General features: G+C 39.0%; 1 protein-coding gene across 2 annotated transcripts in view; it reads left to right on the top strand.

Annotated features, from left to right (window-relative positions):
* The window catches only part of Rab31 (RAB31, member RAS oncogene family), a 136,723-nt gene extending 115,076 nt beyond the window's left edge, over nucleotides 1-21,647 (top strand). Inside the window, exons 6-7 of one of the 2 annotated variants that reach the window (XM_020186817.2) lie at nucleotides 5,258-5,367; nucleotides 18,210-21,647. In XM_020186817.2, the coding sequence (XP_020042406.1) occupies nucleotides 5,258-5,367; nucleotides 18,210-18,307 (208 nt within the window). In that variant the 3' untranslated portion in view covers nucleotides 18,308-21,647. Of the gene's footprint in view, nucleotides 1-5,257; nucleotides 5,368-5,662; nucleotides 8,590-18,209 lie in introns of those variants that run through there. The other variant, XM_020186819.2, reaches the window with a different exon arrangement.
* Nucleotides 21,648-21,853: the final 206 nt, after the last annotated feature.

Below are 21,853 nucleotides of genomic sequence, written 5' to 3'. Positions count from 1 at the left end.
TGACATTGTAGAGTACAAAAGAATTGGCCCTACAAAGTAGTCACAGTGACTACTTTATTCTAATCTTAATCCTGGCAAAACCTGTAACTACCCTTTTACCCACAGTTGGACTATTCTAAGAGGAATCTGAGGAGCCATTATAACTGTAATTTTGCATCCCCTGGGCTCCCCAAGGCTTGCTAGGATGCCAGCTGCTGCTCCACCCCATGCCCAGGGAGGGGGTAGCAGGTAGCAGCTTACCTTATCTAGCTCACATTGGGGTAGACATAAGCCCTACTCTCTTATCTGTGGTTTGATAAAGACTTCCAGGAAGAAAATTTTAGAATAGGGTAACATGCTAAACTGAACAGAGAAAAGCCTTGTTGTTGTTGTTGGTGTTGTTTTTTGGAATCTTTCAAATGTGAAGGTTATTGCCACCAAAAAAAAAAAAAAACTCAAGAATAATCCTTGCAACAGGGCTGGGGCTGGTTAGGAGCATACTTTTTCTTACAGTGTCTTCCATAAAGAACACTGGGACACACTGATTCCCACCAAAAGGTCCAGGAGGCTTGTTTGCTCTGGCTTAGAGTTGTGGGACAACCACCTTTGTGGTCGACTCTAGTTGGACCCTTTTCTGGCTAGGACCGTGAGGTCCTCCTTCACATGATTTGAATGCCAAGATAAACTTTTCTGGTAACTTCACAGACCAGTCAAAACCATTTATGAGGCATTTGAAGAGAGAGAAGGAAAGGGAAAGGGATAGATACAGTCTCCCCTCTCTCCTTTCCAGTTTCAATTTTGTGTCTGCCCCTTTTTTCTTTTCCTATAGCCAATTTTCTTATCAACTGTATTAGCTCTCACTTCCAGCATGATAAAAGCTTCCAGATCCATCTCCTCACTTCCCCTCTCCTCTTTAGTTCATCTTGTGTTTCCTTTATCATGGAGATGCCTGTCACATCCTATCCTTCAGGGGTCGTTGGGTATAAGGCTGGTTGTGCCTCTCTGCCCACCTGCCACCATTCCACTGGAGCCTCCTGTTTGCAGCACCAGTCATTCTGGTCTTCTGTCCATTCATAACCTTATGATTCATATATAAAGCCACCATAACACCCAGCAAAGTTGGGTGCAGAATCTACCTTTAATAGCATCAGGGAAGGAGTATACTCTCCCTCCTCTCGGCCTTTGCTTGGGCTCCTCCCTCACAAATTCTCACCTGTGTTCTACTTAGTATTCATGGTCGTACTTAAGGTGACCTCCCCCTCCAAGACATTTGATCAAAACACAACACTTTCTACTGCTCTACTCCTGAACCGCTTTGAGTCCAGTGTTGCGGATTCCAGTGACCATGATGTGTTTTGTTTGTCTCTGCTCTAAAGTGTAGATTCCAGAAGGTGGGGACCAGTGTTTGCCCTAGACCCAGAGGAGGACTAGCATGCAATGACTGCTCAATAAATATTCATTGAATAAATACTCAAAGTTCTGGAGAATAAGAACTGCATCTTTTTTATCTTTGGATTCACAACAGCATTATTTTTTAGGTTGTTTATATAGAGTTCATGTCCTAAAACCTTTGTGAGAACTGCCCTTGAAAGGTGAAAGTCCAGATATGCTATACTGCATCATTTTTATTTCCAAATAGTCGTATCTCCTCACAATCACATAGTTTTCTCTGGTTTGTGAAAGATGATACAGTTGTCTCTCAGTATCTTGGGGACTTGGTTCTAGGATCCACCATAGATAGCAAAATCTGCAAGGTGCTCAAGCCCTTTACAGAAAATGGTGCAGTATTTGCATAGAACCAACACACATCCTCCTGGATACTTTAAATTATCTCTAAGTCACTCATAATACCTAATACAATGTCAATGCTATGTAAATAGTTGTTTTTACTGCATTACTTAGGGAATTATGTCAAGGGAAAAGTCTGCACATGTTCAGTATAGGCACAATTTTTTCAAATATATTTAATCCACAGTTGATTGAATCTGTGGATGCAGAACCTGTGGATATGGAGGGAGTGCTGCATATGAAATTTCTCAGGAGAGCTTGTGCATGCATACACGCTAAAAATGTAGCTGCTGGTTTTTTGGTTTTGGGGTTTTTTTGGTGGTATTGGGGTTTGAACTCAGAGACTCATGCTTGCTAGGCAAGGGCTCTACCACTTGAGCCTCTCCACCAGCCTGTTGCTGCTGTTTTTTGAGTCTGTTATTAAAAGGGAAAATTGAAGCCAGCCTGCCTTAGTTTGTTTTGTGCTGCTATAGCAATATACCACAGATTAGTTAATTTAGCAGAAATTTATTGGCTCACAGTTCTGGAGGCTGGGAAGTTCAATATCAAGGCATCAGCAAGTTTGGTGGTTTTGATTCCAAGATGGTGCCTTGAACACTTTGTCCTCTGGAAGAGAGAGGCACATTGTTTTCACAGGTGGAAGAGAAAACAGGCAAAGGAGGGGGGCTGAACTCATTTTATAAAAGCATTAATCTCACCTATGAGGGTGGAGCCCTTTGTGTAGTCTCTTAAAAGTCACATTTCTTAATACTTTTATAATGACAATTAAATTTCAACGTGATTTTTTTTTAATTTTTATTTTTTTATTATTCATATGTGCATACAATGCTTGGGTCATTTCTCACCTGTGCCCCTACCCCCTCCTTTACCACCCACTCCGCCCCCTCCCTCTACCCCCACCCCCTTGCTAACCGGCAGAAACTATTTTGCCCTTATCTCTAATTTTGTTGTAGAGAGAGTATAAACAATAATAGGAAGGAACAAGGGTTTTTGCTAGTTGAGATAAGGATAGCTGTACAGGGAGTTGACTCACATTGATTTCCTGTGAGTGTGTGTTGCCTTCTAGGTTAATTCTTTTTGATCTAACCTTTTCTCTAGTTCCTGGTCCCCTTCTCCTATTGGCCTCAGTTGCTTTTAAGGTATCTGCTTTAGTTTCTCTGCATTAAGGGCAACAAATGCTAGCTAATTTTTTAGGTGTCTTACCTATCCTCATATCTCCCTTGTGTGCACTCGCTTTTATCTTGTGATCAAAGTTCAATCCCCTTGTTGTGTTTGCCCTTGATCTCATGTCCACATATGAGGGAGAACATATGATTTTTGGTCTTTTGGGCCAGGCTAACCTCACTCAGAATGATGTTCTCCAATTCCATCCATTTACCGGCAAATAATAACATTTTGTTCTTCTTCATGGCTGCATAAAATTCCATTGTGTATAGATACCACATTTTCTTTATCCATTCATCAGTGGTGGGGCATCTTGGCTGTTTCCATAACTTGGCTATTGTGAATAGTGCCGCAATAAACATGGATGTGCAGGTGCCTCTGGAGTAACCTGTGTCATAAGTCTTTTGGGTATATCCCCAAGAGTGGTATTGCTGGATCAAATGGTAGATCAATGTTTAGCTTTTTGAGTAGCCTCCAAATTTTTTTCCAGAGTGGTTGTACTAGTTTACATTCCCACCAACAGTGTAAGAGGGTTCCTTTTTCCCCGCATCCTCGCCAAAACCTGTTGTTGGTGGTGTTGCTGATGATGGCTATTCTAACGGGTGAGGTGGAATCTTAGTGTGGTTTTAGTTTGCATTTCCTTTATTGCTAGAGATGGTGAGCATTTTTTCATGTGTTTTTTGGCCATTTGAATTTCTTCTTTTGAGAAAGTTCTGTTTAGTTCACTTGCCCATTTCTTTATTGGTTTCAATAGTTTTGGGAGAATTTAGTTTTTTAAGTTTCCTATATATTCTGGTTATCAGTCCTTTGATGTGTAGCTGGCAAATATTTTCTCCCACTCTGTGGGTGGTCTCTTCAGTGTAGAGACCATTTCTTTTGATGAGCAGATGCTTTTTAGTTTTATGAAGTCCCATTTATCTATGCTATCTCTTAGTTGTTGTGCTGCTGGGGTTTCATTGAGAAAGTTCTTACCTATACCTACTAACTCCAGAGTATTTCCTACTCTTTCCTGTATCAACTTTAGAGTTTGGGGTCTGATATTAAGATCCTTGGTCCATTTTGAGTTAATGTTGGTATAGGGTGATATACATGGATCTAGTTTCAGTTTTTTGCAGACTGCTAACCAGTTTTGCCAGCAGTTTTTGTTGAAGAGGCTGCTATTTCTCCATCGTATATTTTTAGCTCCTTTGTCAAAGACAAGTTGGTTATAGTTGTGTGCCTTCATATCTGGGTCCTCTGTTCTGTTCCACTGGTCTTCATGTCTGTTTTTGTGCCAGTACCATGCTGTTTTTATTGTTATTGCTTTGTAATATAGTTTGAAGTCAGGTATTGTGATACCTCCTGCATTGTTCTTTTGACTGAGTATTGCCTGGCTATTCATGGCCTCTTGTGTTTTCATATAAATTTCACGGTAGATTTTTCAATCTCTTTAATGAATGTCATTGGAATTTTGATGGGAATTGCATTAAACATGTAGATTACTTTTGGGAGTATAGACATTTTTACTATGTTGATTCTACCAATCCATGAGCATGGGAGAGCTCACTTTCTATAGTCTTCCTCAGTCTCTTTCTTCAGAAGTTTATAGTTTTCCTTGTACAGGTCATTCACATCTTTTGTTAAGTTTACACTTAGGTATTTGATTGTTTTTGAGGCTATTGTAAATGGAATTATTTTCCTATATTCTTTTTCAGTTTGTTCATTATTAGTGTATAGAAATGCTAATGATTTTTCTATGTCGATTTCATATCCTGCTATCTTGCTGTAGCTATTGATGGTGTCTAAGAGCTTCTGAGTAGAGTTTTTTGGGTCTTTACAGTATAGGATCATGTCATCTGCAAATAGGAATATTTTGACAGTTTCTTTACCTATTTGTATTCCTTTTATTCCTTCTTCTTGCCTAATTGCTCTGGCTAGGAATTCCAGTACTATGTTGAATAGAAGTGGAGATAATGGGCATCCTTGTCTAGTTCCTGATTTTAGAGGGAATGGTTTCAACATGATTTTTGAAGGGGACAAGAAAAACCATAGCATACCCTGTCTTAAGAACTAGAACGTGGTGTCATAATCACTTATTCTCTTGTCTTAGAATTTATTCCTTCTGTGGGATGGGGAGCACTGTTTATGTATGCACATCTTGTCTCCATGGTTGCAAGAAATCATGTTTTAATACTCACCTATATTAGGTTTTCAATACCAATAAATAATAAGTTATTATTTATAAGGGGGGAAAAAGAGTTGCTTTTCATGAGCTGTTGGGACCTTTAGGGATATTTCTGTTTTACAAATGAACATTCATTTCCTCTGGGTTTGACCTCTTTTCCAGGGAAGTTCCCCTGAAGGATGCTAAGGAATATGCTGAATCCATAGGTGCCATCGTAGTTGAAACAAGTGCCAAGAATGCTATTAATATCGAGGAGCTCTTTCAAGGAATCAGTAAGTATCTGCAATTCTGTTTTCAGCCTAGCTTGCATTTTTTATGCTTCAGAGAGTCAAAGGATAAAATTGTAGAGCTCCAAAGTAGAATCTCCCGTGTGAATTTATCTGATGCTATGAATATAAAACCTGCAACTATGCATGTGTTAATACTCACCTCTATTATGCCTTTCAGTTCTAAATTTCCATAATTCTGTTTTGTGAGCTAAAGTGAATTAATCCAGTTACAAAAATAAAATTTATTTTTATAGTTATATTTATAATTATATTTATTTACAACTTTTGTGTTCTACAGCATTTCATGTTCGTATGTTGAGGGGAGGAGAGATGAAATAGACAACGATGTGGTATAGAAGTTCAAAGACACTCATTAAACTGAGTAGGCAAGTAAAATAAGGGAAGCTTTTAGCAATTTCTTTTGCCAGATGACCATCACAAAAAGTAATGTCTGTCTCTCACGTGACCTGAAATTGGAAATTGGGCAGAGAGTCCAGTTTTAAAGACATTCCTTTATTTCTGATAAGCTAATTCATGGAAGGGGACAGCTCTCTGAGTACCCAGCTCTGAGTCATGTTATGCTTCACTTTCTTACAATGGTTTTCAATAAATGACCTTATCAACAAGACATTTCCCCACTGATGTCCACACTATCATATCTGTCTGTGTATGAGACTTTAAACTCACCAGATTTCACCTACATAAACTCCAGTTGTAACATTCTATTCCGTCTCCTGCCAGAGAAGTTCTAGCTGATAGCTGTCTGGAGCTGCTCCTAGGTCCTAAAGTACGTTAGAGTGTAATCAGAGAGGTCGAGAGATGCTGGTAGTACAGGTCTTGGGTACTCCTCATCAGTTAGCAGCTGTCCTCAGATATCTTAGCACCGAACAGTTCCAGAAGGGAGACTAAGGCTTGCTCTCTTCCACCTGAGGTCATGGTTGATAAGCTCTCTAAGGCCAGGGGGTCTTCCCTCTTGGAACAGATCTGATTTCCATTTTACTGGTTCATGTCTGTTACTTTGGATTCTGAAAACCCACAGCAGAGAATTTTTTTTGTTTGCTGACTTGACAGAGAATTCACTGGACATGGGGAACACAACTCAGAACCTGTGTTATGTCTACTTTGCAAATGTATGCAAAAGAAATGTGCAAAAGAATACCACTGAGCCTCACTCCATAGCCACAGGGACCTCACTGCCTTGCCTTCTACTTCCAGAAGTTCTTTCTGTTCCTATTTCACACTTGTACAGAAAAATGTCCTCAAGTTTGCTGACCAGAGTGATTGACCTCTAGCTTGTTAAGGCTGTAATTTGGATCCCCTCATGTAGTCATGCTTGGTCCTTCTGGGATGGACCGTGAGAGCAGGTACTCTCTGTACCAGTGAAACTCTGGGGATGTCTCAGAGTTTGCTTGAGCTCATTACATGTGCTCCATTATTTCCCCATATCAGATTCTATTCTGATAGCATTAGGCTTTTCCGGTGTGTTCAACTATTAAACATTTTGTTTTAGAAAAATGTCGATACTCCCAAAAGTAATCTACATGTTTAATGCAATTCCCATCAAAATTCCAATGACATTCAATTAAAGAGATTGAAAAATCTACTGTGAAATATATATGGAAACACAAGAGGCCACGAATAGCCAGGCAATACTCAGTCAAAAGAACAATGCAGGAGGTATCACAATACCTGACTTCAAACTATATTACAAAGCAATAACAATAAAAACAGCATGGTACTGGCACAAAAACAGACATGAAGACCAGTGGAACAGAACAGAGGACCCAGATATGAAGGCACACAACTATAACCAACTTGTCTTTGACAAAGGAGCTAAAAATATACGATGGAGAAATAGCAGCCTCTTCAACAAAAACTGCTGGCAAAACTGGTTAGCAGTCTGCAAAAAACTGAAACTAGATCCATGTATATCACCCTATACCAACATTAACTCAAAATGGATCAAGGATCTTAATATCAGACCCCAAACTCTAAAGTTGATACAGGAAAGAGTAGGAAATACTCTGGAGTTAGTAGGTATAGGTAAGAACTTTCTCAACAAAACCCCAGCAGCACAACAACTAAGAGATAGCATAGATAAATGGGACCTCATAAAGCTAAAAAGCGTCTGTTCATCAAAAGAAATGGTGTCTAAACTGAAGAGAACACCCACAGAGTGGGAGAAAATATTTGCCAACTATACATCAGACAAAGGACTGATAACCAGAATATATAGGGAACTTAAAAAACTAAATTCTCCCAAAACTAATGAACCAATAAAGAAATGGGCAAGTGAACTAAACAGAACTTTCTCAAAAGAAGAAATTCAAATGGCCAAAAAACACATGAAAAAATGCTCACCATCTCTAGCAATAAAGGAAATGCAAACTAAAACCACACTAAGATTCCACCTCACCCCTGTTAGAATAGCCATCATCAGCAACACCACCAACAACAGGTTTTGGCGAGGATGCGGGGAAAAAGGAACCCTCTTACACTGTTGGTGGGAATGTAAACTAGTACAACCACTCTGGAAAAAAATTTGGAGGCTACTTAAAAAGCTAGACATCGATCTACCATTTGATCCAGCAATACCACTCTTGGGGATATACCCAAAAGACTTATGACACAGGTTACTCCAGAGGCACCTGCACACCCATGTTTATTGCGGCACTATTCACAATAGCCAAGTTATGGAAACAGCTAAGATGCCCCACCACTGACAAATGGATAAAGAAAATGTGGTATCTATACACAATGGAATTTTATGCAGCCATGAAGAAGAACAAAATGTTATTATTTGCTGGTAAATGGATGGAATTGGAGAACATCATTCTGAGTGAGGTTAGCCTGGCCCAAAAGACCAAAAATCATATGTTCTCCCTCATATGTGGACATGAGATCAAGGGCAAACACAACAATGGGATTGGACTATGAGCACATGATAAAAGCAAGAGCACACAAGGGAGGGGTGAGGATAGGTAAGACACCTAAAAAATTAGCTAGCATTTGTTGCCCTTAATGCAGAGAAACTAAAGCAGATACCTTAAAAGCAACTGAGGCCAATAGGAAAAGGGAAACAGGAACTAAAGAAAAGGTTAGATCAAAAAGAATTAACCTAGAAGGTAACACACATGCACAGGAAATCAATGTGAGTCAATGCCCTGTATAGCTATCCTTATCTCAACCAGCAAAAACCCTTGTTCCTTCCTATTATTGCTTATACTCTCTCTACAACAAAATTAGAAATAAGGGCAAAATAGTTTCTGCTGGGTATTGAGGGGGTGAGGGGGTGAGGGAGGGGGCGGAGTGGTGGTAAAGGAGTGGGTAGGGGCACAGGTGAGAAATGACCCAAGCCTTGTAGGCACATATGAATAATAAAAGGAAAAAAAACAAAAAACAAAGTACTGAAAAAAATGAAAAAAAAAAACATTTTGTTTTTATAAGAAGTTTTAATGAACAACCTGATACTGATTATATTAATGCCTCTCATTTGTATAGCTACTTAACATTTTGTAGAGCCCATTCCCCAGCATGAGCTCTCTGGCCTGAGCAGAAGGCAGACCACAGAGATCAGCCAAAGGAAAGCTTAGTGCTTTGTGTGCCTTAAATTCACCTTAGATTCCTGAATGAGCTAGGGGCCTCCAAGGTTGATGAAAGTCAGTATTAAAATAGAAAGTCAAGTAAGAACTTCAAAAACAATAAGCCTAAGAAGCAAGTATTAATATCTTAACTTGAAAGATTTCTTTGTATGGTTGAGCCAGCATAAATCCTTCCCATATATGAGGCCTTTGTGGCTCACAGTGGTAGAGATTTTGAATAATTAATTCCTCAGATCCTGGTAGTCAGCTTCATTTAGGAAAAGAAATGTTTTACTTAAAGCATGAGGTAAGAATGTCTTCAAAGTAACTCCTATACAAATCTTAGGGTACCTGTATCACCTCATCTTCACATAAAAAAATATTATTTCTTTGTGTTGTTACAGTTATTAGTGCTGTAAAGAAAGCTTGCAAATGCTTAACCTAAGGCAGAATCTCTTATCCATCCATCTCTCCATCCATCATTTCTATTTATCCATCTACCCATCTCTCTTCATCTATCCACCTACCATTTCTCTATATCCATCTATCTTTGTCAATCCATTTGTAGTCTATCTATATATCTTTATCTACCAACCTATCTTTCTCCTTCCCTCCCTACTTAACCTTCCTGTATTTGTGAGCTCTGGTGCTTTCCTCTTGCCTCTTTACTCCTTTGGGTAAATTTCTTCATAATTAGGTTTTGTAACCTAATTACAAGTTAATTTAGAAAAGAATTCCAAGTACACCTGAATACATTACAGCATTCTTTTCATTTATTTCCTTTTCTCCATTCCTACTTGTATTATACATGCTCCTCCCCAAGCTTAAAATAGAGCTAGATGTTGCTGACTCCTCTGCTCCCCAAAGCAATGTTCCAGAGACAAATATGCCTGGGAGAAAAGATAGAGTTAAAAAAAAAATAATCAAGAACAAGTAGTGAAAATAAAAGGTGTGCTTAAACAAAATTAATTCACATTGACTTGGGTGAAGACAGTTTCTCTTTTATATCCCTAGAGTGTTCATAAATCAGAAGTGAGACAAATGTGTTTTCTAAACATGAGTGAATACATTACAAGTTATTTACTAAAATGCTTTATCTTTTGATGACTGGAGCTCCCCTGTACTCTGTCCTAGGTGGTCTAATACAATCTGTCCACTCCTCTGATTGATTGCTGCTTCTCCAGGCACCCTTTTCTAAGTCACATTTTTTGACCTTCTTTATCCTGCTACAGGTGACTAATTCTCTTCTGTACATTTCTACCCAGGTTTGTTCTCTTTTCTTTCTTGGGTTCTTTATTTGGGTTGAAATATGAGAACATTCCTGACCATAAAAATGATTTTACATTTGAAGTTTTAACTTGGTATATGAAAAAGCAATGAATATTCAGTTGCCGTTTAACCCACTGCAGTGTTAAAAACCTCAAACAAAAAAATCTTGATGGTCTTCCATAAATACTACTCTTTCTGCTCCTCCCTGTAGATCAGAACCAGGGAGACCAGGTTGTAGAGTTGTGAGAGCTCCTGTTCCTTGGCAAGGTTTGTCCTTATTTGCTCCTCTGTACATTTGGTCACTCTGGCTCTATACTAGGTACTCCTTTCTCTCTCCTTGCAAACCTCATTCATTCCAGGTCCAGTTCAAATCTTCGTTCTTCATGGAGTCTTCCTGGTGGTGTCTGCCTTTAATGTGAACTTGCTAATGGTTTGTTCTATCATTTTGACACGTGTGTACTTGCTCTCTTTGCAGCCCCAGCAGAAAGAGATCTGGCTTGGGGCAGAAGGCAGGCAAATTAATCTTTGTTCTGGTAAATTTCAATGTTGATTGTAGAGAAGATGAAAGCAAGACTTTCTCCTGAAAATTACAATTGGAGATATTGAAAGCATTAGACTAGGTTTTTGGTTTGTTTCTTGTTAATTTGAGAATAGATGAGAACTAATTCTTTCTTTAGAGTCAATACAATTATCCAAGCATATGGGCTTGGAAGAATTAGAATAAGGCGTTATATGAAAGACAAGAAGTGGAAACTCAGACCTTGACGGGTTCTTGTTCTCTAATCATTTGTTATATAGTGGGTTGGCTATTTTAAGTCCACTGAATTCTTATAATTCCTTAGGTAGTTGCTGGGCTTAGGCATGTTAAAAAATGTAAAAGTAAAATAAAAACCTTTGAAAATTTTATAATAGTACTATGAGCTGTCTAATGGAGTTATCATGTAAGGAGCAAGGGAAGGACAGAGACTGTCCACTTCCTTGCTGCCAGAAAGCCTAATTCAGCAAATTCAATCATAGGACATGTCTGTGAAATAAGGTCATTGTAGAAAATAAGCAAATTGGATACCAAAAGCTCTAAATGAACCTGTCTTTTACCCAAGCAGTTCTAAAGAATGATTGGTTAGGTGTGCAAAACGCAACAGTCATTCCCCAATATCCATGGGGAATTTGTTTCAGGACCCCCAAGGATACCACATCTACAGATGCTCAAGCCCCCTATATAAAATGCCATAATATTTGCATATCATCTACATATATCCTTCTGTATAGTTTACATCATCTCTAGATTGCTTATATCCAATGCAAAGTAAGTGTTACATAAACAGTTATTATACTGTATTGTTTAGGAAATAATGACAAGAAGGAGTCTGTGTATGTTCAGTACAGACACAACCAGCATAAGCCTAACTAAATTTTTGACCTGTGAATTTAACCAACTGTAACTCAAAACTTGGGGAACAGGTAGATACAGTGGACCAACTGTAATAACGATGTTTAACATATATGAAGCTATTACTTTGTGCCACTGTTGTAACAATTATAATGTGTGTTACCTCATAGCTGCACCATTCATCCTATGAAAAAGGCACTGTTGTGGTCTTGTGAGGAAACTGAGGCCTGGGGAGGCTTGTAGCTGAGGCCAGTGTGAGAAGGCAGACATACTCTTGGCAATAAGTCTGTGTCATGCCATTGCATACAGTAGTTTATAGTAGCATTATTCATGGTCATGGAAAACAGGAAATGACTAAACTGTCCAAAAATTGGGAAATAGTTTTTAAAAAATCATGGTGTACCACATAAACTTTAAGTGATTAAAGACAATGATGTAAATATCTATTTATTGACATGTGACACAAAAGTTATAGAGCAGTTTCTTTAAGACCCTTATTTCATGTAATACAAATCATATAGTATATTTAATATAGTGCATTCCTTCAAGACTTTCCTTGGATAGTAAATGTTAACAGTGGTTGTTATTTCATGATGGTGAAATTACAGAAGTCTTTGCAGAAAAGCCTTTTTTATGGAAAATGTCAAACACTGTTCACAAGCTTGTTCCATCTCTATTCTGCCTTTTCCTACCCTATATTATTTTGAAGCAGTCTCAGACATTTAGATAATTTCATCTGAACATATTTTCAATCTGTAGTGTTTTACATAATGACAATTGTATTATCAGATTAGCCACTGATACTGTTGTTCTATCAATTACTTAATATTATCAAATATCCAGTCAGTGGACAAATTTCCAGAGGGCTTGTAATTGTTATAAATGGTCTGATTACATTTTACACTTTGTTTAAATCAAGATGCAAATAAATTCTGCATGCTGTGATTAGCTACTTTTTTTTTAGTTTAAGCAATAAATCAATAAATTCCTTGTCCATCCTTCTTTCTTATTCCTTTATGTGCTTTCTTCATTCAAGATATTAGATCAATTGTTTTGTAGAGTTTAATACAATGTAGGTTTTGCTAAGTTCTTGGTTTTTGTTTTTGTTGAGTAGCATTCTGTTTCATGTGTAAACCACAATGTGTTGATCTGTTTGCCTAAACTATGGGTTGTTTTCTGGTTTTGGTAATAACCAGTAAGGTTGTTGTTAGTATTCTTATACAAGTTTTTGTGTGGGTAAATGCCAGCAAGAGGAATGACTGACTTATCTGGTAGGAATATGTATAACTTTCCAAAAGACTCCCAAACAGTTTTCCAAATAGTTTACCATTTTGTATCACCACTACCAATGCATGAGAGCTCCAGTTGCTCCATTTCCTTCTCAGCACTTGGTACAGTCCATTTATAGATCTGAACCATTCTAATGGCATTAATAACAGTATAGTGGAATCTCATTGTGGTTTTACTTTGCATTTTCCTGAAGTCTAGCAATGTTGAATATGTTCTCATGGACTTATTTGCAATCCATATTACTTGATGAATTGTCTGTTCAAATTTAGCCATTTTGTACTATTGTTGAATTCTAAAGTTTGCATGTATTATATATTCTTTATCAAATATCTGGTTTTCAAATATTGTCTCCCAAGCTTGCCTTTTCAAGAGCAAAAGTTTGGAGATTGGGGGGGTGGAGGGGGGTCTCACTTTGTTGCCTGACCTGGTCTTGATTCTGTGCTCAAGTGGTCCACCTGTCTCAGCCTACCAAATGCTAGGACTTAAGATAAATGCCATAAGGCCTGGCAGAAGTTTTTAATTTTTTAAAACATTTTTATTAGTATACCATAGTTAGAAGTTTTTAATTTTTGATGAAGTATAGTTAGTGGATTGTTCTTTTTTTAAACTTGTGCTTTTGTGTCTTTTAAATGTTAAAATAAAAAATTAGAAGGATACATCCATATAGTGAAGTATTATTCAAGAATAAAAAGAAATATCTTTCAAACCACAAAAAACGATGCAGAATAACCTTAAATCATATTGGTAAATGAAAGAAGCTGATCTAAAAGGCCATATATAGTACCATTCCAACTATTTAACATTCTGGAAAAGTCAAGACAATGGAGACAGTGAAAAGATCAGTGGTTGCTAGGCAGGGGGTGGGGGAAGGGAGAAATGGATATGGTATCACGGGATTTTTAGGGCCCTACTCCGTATGACACTACAGTGGTGAATGCATGTCATTAAACATTTATCAATGCCCATATAACACAAAGAGAGAACCCTATGTGAGCTATGGATTTTGTTGATGGGAATGTGTTAGTATTGGCTTGATTGTAACATTCTATATTAGGGCAAAATGTTAAAAATAGGGGAAATTGGATATGAAGAGGTACAGGTATGTGGGAGCTGAATTTTTCACTCATTTTTTGTAAACCACAAATTGTTCTTTTTTTAAAGTCTATCCATAAAAAGAAAGAAAGGAAATGATGCCTTCGAGTGTTAAGGAAGCCTCATGATTTCAAAGTAAAGTTCCTCCCATTGAAGTCATTGACATTTGGGGTTAACAGCCAATAGTGACCTCCCCTCACTTCCTCTTGATTTTTGTCCCCACATTGGCCTTCCCATTTCCAGTCAGTTGTCACATCCTGGCAGTGTCTTCCTACAGTTTCTCTTTGCATCTTTGCTTCCTACTTTCTGTAGTTCTTGTAATCTCTGACCTAGACTTTCTCTAAACCTTCTGACCAAATACATTTCCTTCCTCCTAATCCATTCTGGTCCTTTACAGAAATAATTAGCTCATTCCTCACATCCAGACTCTTTATCCTAATATTTAAGGTCTTCTAGAAATTCTGATATTGTCTCCAATATGGCAGTGAGAGGACAGTTTCAGAGTGTGACCTTGTGTCATGCATGCCCTGCCCCCTATTCTGTAGGCTTAGGGCCCTGTTCCTCTGAGCCACCTTAGTGTTTTACAGAGACCCCTTTTCTAAATGCAGACTCTGGTCATTATCAAGAGTTAGTACTGTTATGCACTAACAAACTTGATCAGTTTGTCAATCTGAATGATTCAGAAAACCAGGGTCAAGAATGGAAGTCATCCTAGCAGTACTAGGATGGAACAAAAGAGAACCATGCCAGGCCAGCATGGAATGGAATGAAGGGGAGTGGTACAGACAGCAAAACTGTTCCAGAGGAATCAGAACTAGGGCGGGAAGTGGCTGGTCTACCATATAAGCAAAGAGAACAGCTACAGCCAAGCAGGCTGTTTTATTCTTAAATGCATTATAGCCTTAATTGAGAACCATGGTGAAATTGATAGACTAGGAATTTGTTTTCACATATTGCATTCCCCAGGAAGCATGTATAAAATCTGATGTTCCTCGACTATCAATGTTCAGAAGAATGGACTTTAAAAAAAAGTCTTACTGATAGAATCTTACACAGTCCACACAGTATTAAAATAAATATTCTGCCCTAGAATTTGTTTGAGGACAACTTGTTATGTTACATTCTTGGAGGACATTTTGTGTGAGAGTAGAAATATCCAGAGGATGCTCAGAGCCTTTCCAGATGTTTGTGTTTTAGCCCAACCCTGTGCCCAAGTAAATAAAACTGGTGAGCATGTTCCAAGGAGGTCACCTTGGTGCAAAATGCCATGGCCATGTTCCAAAGCCATTCTTTTGTTTAAGTCTATTTAACCACTCAGTAAGGTCTAAATATCTTGGATCACAAAATTGAAGCTGGGTTGTGTTCGCCCAGTGCTGTTCACTGCCTCCTTTTTTTACTGGTGCCTGCCTCATGTTACTATCTGGCTTTCCTCTGTTCTGCTTTAAAATGTGAGTGTTTCCTTTCTTACTCTGTTCAAAGTTGGAATATATACAACTCATCACAGGCAGCATGTTTCATAGACAAGTAGGGTGGTGCCCATCCTAACTGAACCCTGAGAAGTGACCATGACCCTGGCCATGAAACAATAAGCGTTTCTCTACATGCAAAGGCCAGTGAACCCTTGCCTAGGTCCTGTGGCTTCTGGGGGCTCCTTTCATTGCCTACAATCCCTTCCATGTTAGCAGTAGTCATATATATGGTGTTATGTTACTTTCTCATATTCTTTTTAAAGGTGAGGAAAGGAAGGTTTGGAGATATTAAGTAACTGGTCTAGGTACATTTTAAGTAGAGTACTCACTAACTCTTAAATCTCAAAGCTCTTTTACCCAAGGAGAAAAATAAATTATGAGAAAACTACAGTAATTCTGTCTGTGAGAAATATAGCAGTACCCCCTTATTTGCTGTTTCAATTACTGTCAGCTATACTCTGAAAATAACTAAATGGAAAGTATAAACAATTTATAAGTTTTAATTACTTTTAATACAATATATTGTTATAATCTATTCATTATTATTAATCTCTTACTGTATCTAATTTATAAATTAAACCTTACCAAAGTTGTGTATATATAGGGAAAAAACATACTGTCAATAGAATTTGGTACTATCCATGGTTTCAGACATCCACTGGAGTTCTTAGAACATATCCCCTGAAGATAGGGGGGTGAGGAAACTATAGTATTTTATTCTCATAAGTGAGATTTTGAGTATTATGAAGATAAAAAAACCTAGCACCTCTAAGATGTCAATTTCAAGAACTGGTTCAAAACTGGACAGTTTAAAACATGAGAGGGACACCCTGAAGACACTTTGCATCTGAAACATTGTTGCTCATTTTCTACTTGAGAAAGAAAAGAGAGCCAGAAAGAGGGAGGAGGAAGAGGAAGAGCTAGGGAAGGGTGGACAGCCTCCCTGGCATTCCTGGTTTGTTCTTGAAATGTTCTTTGTTTTCACTATACCTTTCCCATTTATATATTTATATTGGGTATCTTCATAGGAAACAGTTATGAAAATGTAAGATAGGAGTTACTCAAGTAAGTCATGTAAAGGAGGACTGAATAGCTACTGCTGTTTTGCTAGCTACAGTTCACATAACAACAGCACAAGTTGATCTTGATATGGATATTGATTTTGTTATTGTCACAAATGCTAAAATTTCAGCTCCCAGTACTGCTTAGTAAACAGTTCTTGGCTTTTAAGTTAAGTCTTGCAATGACTTATACTAATTAGAGCTATAACTCTATCCAAAATTCTTTCACTCACAAAAAGTAAGGTCCATGTTGCAGTGCACCTCAGATCGTATTAATTTAAATAAAGCTTGACACTGTTGCCCCTGACTACTGTTGCCACGTAGTGATGTGTTAAAATCCTCTTTCTAAAACTAATGTTTCATACACTTTCAGGACAATAGGAAACTGGAGCGAATGTGAGACAGTGGGAAGGACACAGTCTTGGGGATCCCATCAGAAAGTCAAGATGTGGTTATAATCCGCAAACCATCTGTCCCATTTATTGTTGACGTGCTGTTTAGCATAACCCAACCTCTGAGTCACAGTAGTAGTGGTGGTAGTAAAGGCCCTCACCCAGCCTGTGGGGGACTAAGGTGAGGATGGGATCTGTGAAAATCTTTGCAAGCTGTGGGCTGTCTAAGGCTGCTATTTCTAGATTCCACTACCATTAAAACAGTGGCTTTACAGCAGTGAAATTCACATACCATGCATTCCACCCACTTCAGGGGTGTGATTTGGTGGTTTTTAGTATATTCACAGCTATGTGCAACCATCAGCACAGGCCATTTAAAATAGTTTTTTTATTTCAAAAAGAACATCCTTAAACTATCACTATCATCCCTTTTCTTTCCTTTTTTTTTTTTTTTGTAGTATTGTGGTTTGAACTTAGGGCCTACACCTTGAGCTACTCCACCAGCCCTTTTTTTGAAGGGTTCTTCATAGATAGGGTCTCTGGAACTATTTCCCTGGGCTGGCTTCAAACTGCGATCCTTCTGATCTCTGCCTCCTGAGCAGCTAGGATTATAGGCGTGAGCCTCTGGCTCCCTGCTCCCGTGTGTGTGTGTGTGTGTGTGTATGTGTGTGTGTGTGTGTGTGTGTATGTGTGTGTGTGTGTGTGTGTGTGTGTGTTATTTTTTTTAAACTTTACTTTTATTTATAAAGTATAATTTTAGTGAAATTAAGTAAAAATAAAATTACTTGTACATGGCATTTAAATACTGCTTCCTTTGAAACCTCTGGAGAGGACTTTCTGGTTAATGAGGCAGGATAAAGATGGTGAACTGTGTGGTAGTGAATGGTATCCCTGAGATTACGATTCCAGCCTGTTTCTATTTTGAGAAGCAGAAAAGATGAATGAATACTAGCTGATACTGTTGAAGTTGGGTCATACACATGGCACAGCTCTGTGGGAAGGCTGAGGGGGAGAAGTGCACTAATGGGCAGACTTAATGTCCTGCCACCCAGGAGCAAATCTGCTCACTCCTAGGAAATCTGTATTGTTAGGAAGCTGCTGGCATGCTTCTTTAACTTTCTAGACATGAATTTGACTTCATATGGCAGAGAAAGGAATTAAGGGAGGGAGGGAGAAAGGAAGGAGCCTCTGTTTTCTGCAAAACCCAAACATTGTCACTATGTTGAATTGGGGTGAAAATCTGTGTGTGCAGTGTTGACTGGGGGAAAAGAAACTCATCCTTGGTCTCCTTTTTGTTCCAGGCCGTCAGATCCCACCCTTGGACCCCCATGAAAATGGAAGCAGTGGAACAATCAAGATTGGAAACCAGAGCTTACAAGGCAGCCGGCGATGCTGCTGACCCGAGAGCTGTGGCACCTGGAACTTGAAGAGGCTGGAGCCCTCACCCATGCCCTGCTGAAGGCACCAGCTTTCAGGGACTGGCACTGACCACACTCCTGGAAGACCTGCAGAGAGTGAAGAAGAAATGTCTCTGAAAAGGGATTTTAGAAAACTCTGGAAAAAAATCAACTGTGTCACCACAAATGGCCTTTAGTGCGTGAAGTGCACGTGGAGGCATTATACTTATTAGGCAATAGGTATAGTTGCCTTTTTTTGTTAAAAACATTAGAAAAATTTCAATTTGTACATAGATCCTAAAGTACTGTTCTCCTCTGACTTCTGGTGTCACCTACTTACCCAGGTTCCAATAATTTCTCCAGGGCTGTTGCCTGTGTTACCTGACCAGCCTTCACCAAAAGGCAAAGTCAATGTAGATGATTAGTTTTTAACTGGCTTTGGAAGTAAGCCTTTATTTATTACTTTTCTGAGGAAAATCAGAGAAGTGTAACTGGACCATCATTCAAGCTAAGACTTGGGCTTCTCTCAAAGAGAAGAAAGATGCACTAGAAACTCACCTGCATCTCTTTTCATTTAATTGATGAACATTCTTCTAAGTTTTGGTCATATGTAAACAAGGAAACCAACTCAGACACATTGCATATAATTTGGGGATTGGGAGTCCTAGTTTAAAAGAGTCAGTTAAGTAGTTACTATGTAAGCAGTGATAGATGGAGGGTATCAGTATTATTCAGGAGTCATCTGGCATGCATCACCTCCACAATAACAATTCTTATACTCTTAGAGGTGCTTAATGCACAGAATATGTCATGGTGTCAAAGCTATGGCAAAAATTGATTGGAGGATGTTTGAGGTTAGATTGTAGGGCAAACTTCTAATAATATAGCAATTAATCATAGGTCACTGCAAAGTCAGCAAGTAGAAGTATTACTGCCATAAAGTTCTAGACCCCAAAACTGTAAAATCAGAGGTAGCATTTTAAGCCTTGCCAGGCTTGAGAAGAGGGGACAAGGCCAACCAGAGGTCCAACCCAGGAATGCTGATGAGCTAAGAACAGGCTCTGGTGAATGCAAGGGAAGTAAAGAGAGGGAAAGTGTGGAAAAGAAGAAAGCTATTTCACTGAAAATTCAAATCCTGTTCCACTCTAATGTTCATAAAAACCTGGGATCAAAAAGCAATTGGCTTCTTAACAGGGCTTGTATTGGGAGGTGATTCTAAAAAGGATTAGAGCATTAGTGCCTTTTGTGGGGCCCAGGAAGCCATGCAGGCGCAGCCTCAGAAGTGGGTCATTATGCAGCATGCCCGTAATGGCCAGCTGATATCTTTCCATGGACACCCAAGGACCACGAACCTTTATTGACAACCCGTGTAAAAGTCAGGAAGGGAACCCTAAGCTGATTCAAAGCTGTGAGCTTCAGTAGCTCAGTACCTGACATAGAGACCTGTCATGGGTATGTCACCAAGCTCTTGATAGGCAAGACACTGAGTCATGTCATCTGCAGAAAGGAAGGGATCTGGAGATCTTATACTTGTTTTCTTTTTTGAAATGCAGTCTTGCTATATTGCCCAGGCTGGCCTTGAACTCTAGGATTCAAGTAGTCCTCCCAGCTCAGCCTCCCAAGTAGCTAGGACTTCAGGTGTGCACCACTGCTGTCATCTTACATTTTCTTTATGTTGATTGTAATCAAGGAAACAGCCAGGTTCCAATCAGAGACTTATACTTCCAACTCAAGAATGTGCTTCAATGTGGCTGACTTTCTATTGCTTCACCCAACTTTGGAGAGTTGAATGACAGTCTTAGGCTGGAAGACATTTCTTTGGTTTAAGAGGGTCACTTGGCTTCCAGAAATAGGGACCTCCAAAGTGTTAGCAAGTAGAATCTGGATCTCTCAGTGTTGCCTTTGCAAGGCTTATAGGGCTTGTTACCATGTTGCCGACATCACTGGCTGATTCTGCTAGCAGGCCAAGGAATTATCACACTGCTTGCCAAAGGTGAAAAATTAAACATTGAAATGACATTTGTCGGGATGTCAAGCAAGCTTATTCCTAAGCAACTTTCCCTGAAAGCCTTGGTTTCTCTGCCAAGATATGTGAACTAAGATGGTACCATTCGCAGCTGAGAGTGTCGCAGCTTTAGGCTGAGTTTACAGTGGTTGTATTTTGCATAAAATGTCTGGTTTTAACCCATGTATTGTACTACCCACTAATGAGGCCCTGGTTTTATTTCAGAAGCACATGAGGGTTTGAAAGCACTCTCACCATTCTGTATTGCCTTAGTGATTGAAGTCAGTCAGAGGGCAAATGTGTGTGTGTGTGTATGAAATCACCACAAAGAGAGTGGATGGCACTTGGGCACACAAGTATTCCATGCTATCTTGAGTCTTCTCTCAAGATAGATGCTTCAGCCTTGTTCACGATGGCACTTGCCTACGCTTCTTTATTTTGACTTGGGATTATTTTCTGGCTCTTCTAAAAATAGAACCATAACCACATAATAGTATGTAAAGGCCTGGAAACTTACTGTTGCCCCAGAATGCAAAGTAGTTTCATGGGCTATACATCTTGGCATCATCACCCAAAATTTGACAACTCCACCCATTTTTCTTTCATATGTGGTATGTATGTATATATGTGTAAACATGATTTTATATTGGTTACACCAGCATGCAATCCATTCCAAACTGTGAGTTTGGCATATGGCCGTGTGTTCTGTGAGATAGTATGGATTCTCAGAGGGATTCCTTGCCACTGCAAATCCCTGAGAAGGGTTGTGGAGTCACGCAAACATTTTATGTAGGTACAGAATTGACTTGCCATTTTCTAGTTAAAAATGGTACATTAGGGTGCTGAATATGATGTTACCATGCAGACCAAAAGGTTGAAGACCTAAAGCTAAGTTTTAACCAACAATAAGGGCAGGGCCCAATGGAAACCAAGTTCATTTTCCAAGGGAGGTTTGGATGACAGATGTTTCGTCTAAGGTCAAGGCTAAGGCCTTTGTGCGGGCTTCACTTCTCGCTGCTCTGCAAGACTTGTGGCAGTGGAGTGATGAGCCAGCTCATAAACTAAGGGGCTCTGGGTTGCATTCCCTTTACCACCACTGCGAAGCCACACCCTGTGATCCAGTGGTAGTGCTGTTGCCAACTGCTGCCTCTCCTGGTGTATCTGTAAGGGGCTTCTGGCGGGCTGGACCCGGTTCTTGCATCTGGAAGATGCCTCTGCAGAGGACCTTGTACCTTGTACTCTGTTCTGTAGTCACATGCTTCCCTCAACAATGCCCATTTGTATCAATTACTTCTGGTTTTAACACTGATTCATACTAATAAATATTTTAAATTTTACCAAGTTTGTATTTTTTCTTATAATTCAATAGAATCTTTAAAAATTGCACTCAGCTCAGAATAAAGAGTGGCAATTCCCCAGAGAAGCATGTGCATCTGTACATATGAAGACATGTAAAAGGATATCATGGGCACTGCAGGCAATAGCAAATGGTTTTTCACTAAGGAAGTATGTAAATAAAATGTGGCACAGTCATGATGAAAGC

Source organism: Castor canadensis, chromosome 4, assembly GCF_047511655.1.
Source record: "Castor canadensis chromosome 4, mCasCan1.hap1v2, whole genome shotgun sequence".
Taxonomy (NCBI): domain Eukaryota; kingdom Metazoa; phylum Chordata; class Mammalia; order Rodentia; family Castoridae; genus Castor; species Castor canadensis.
Note: the sequence above shows the minus strand (reverse complement) of the source record. Positions and strands in the feature narration are given on the sequence as shown.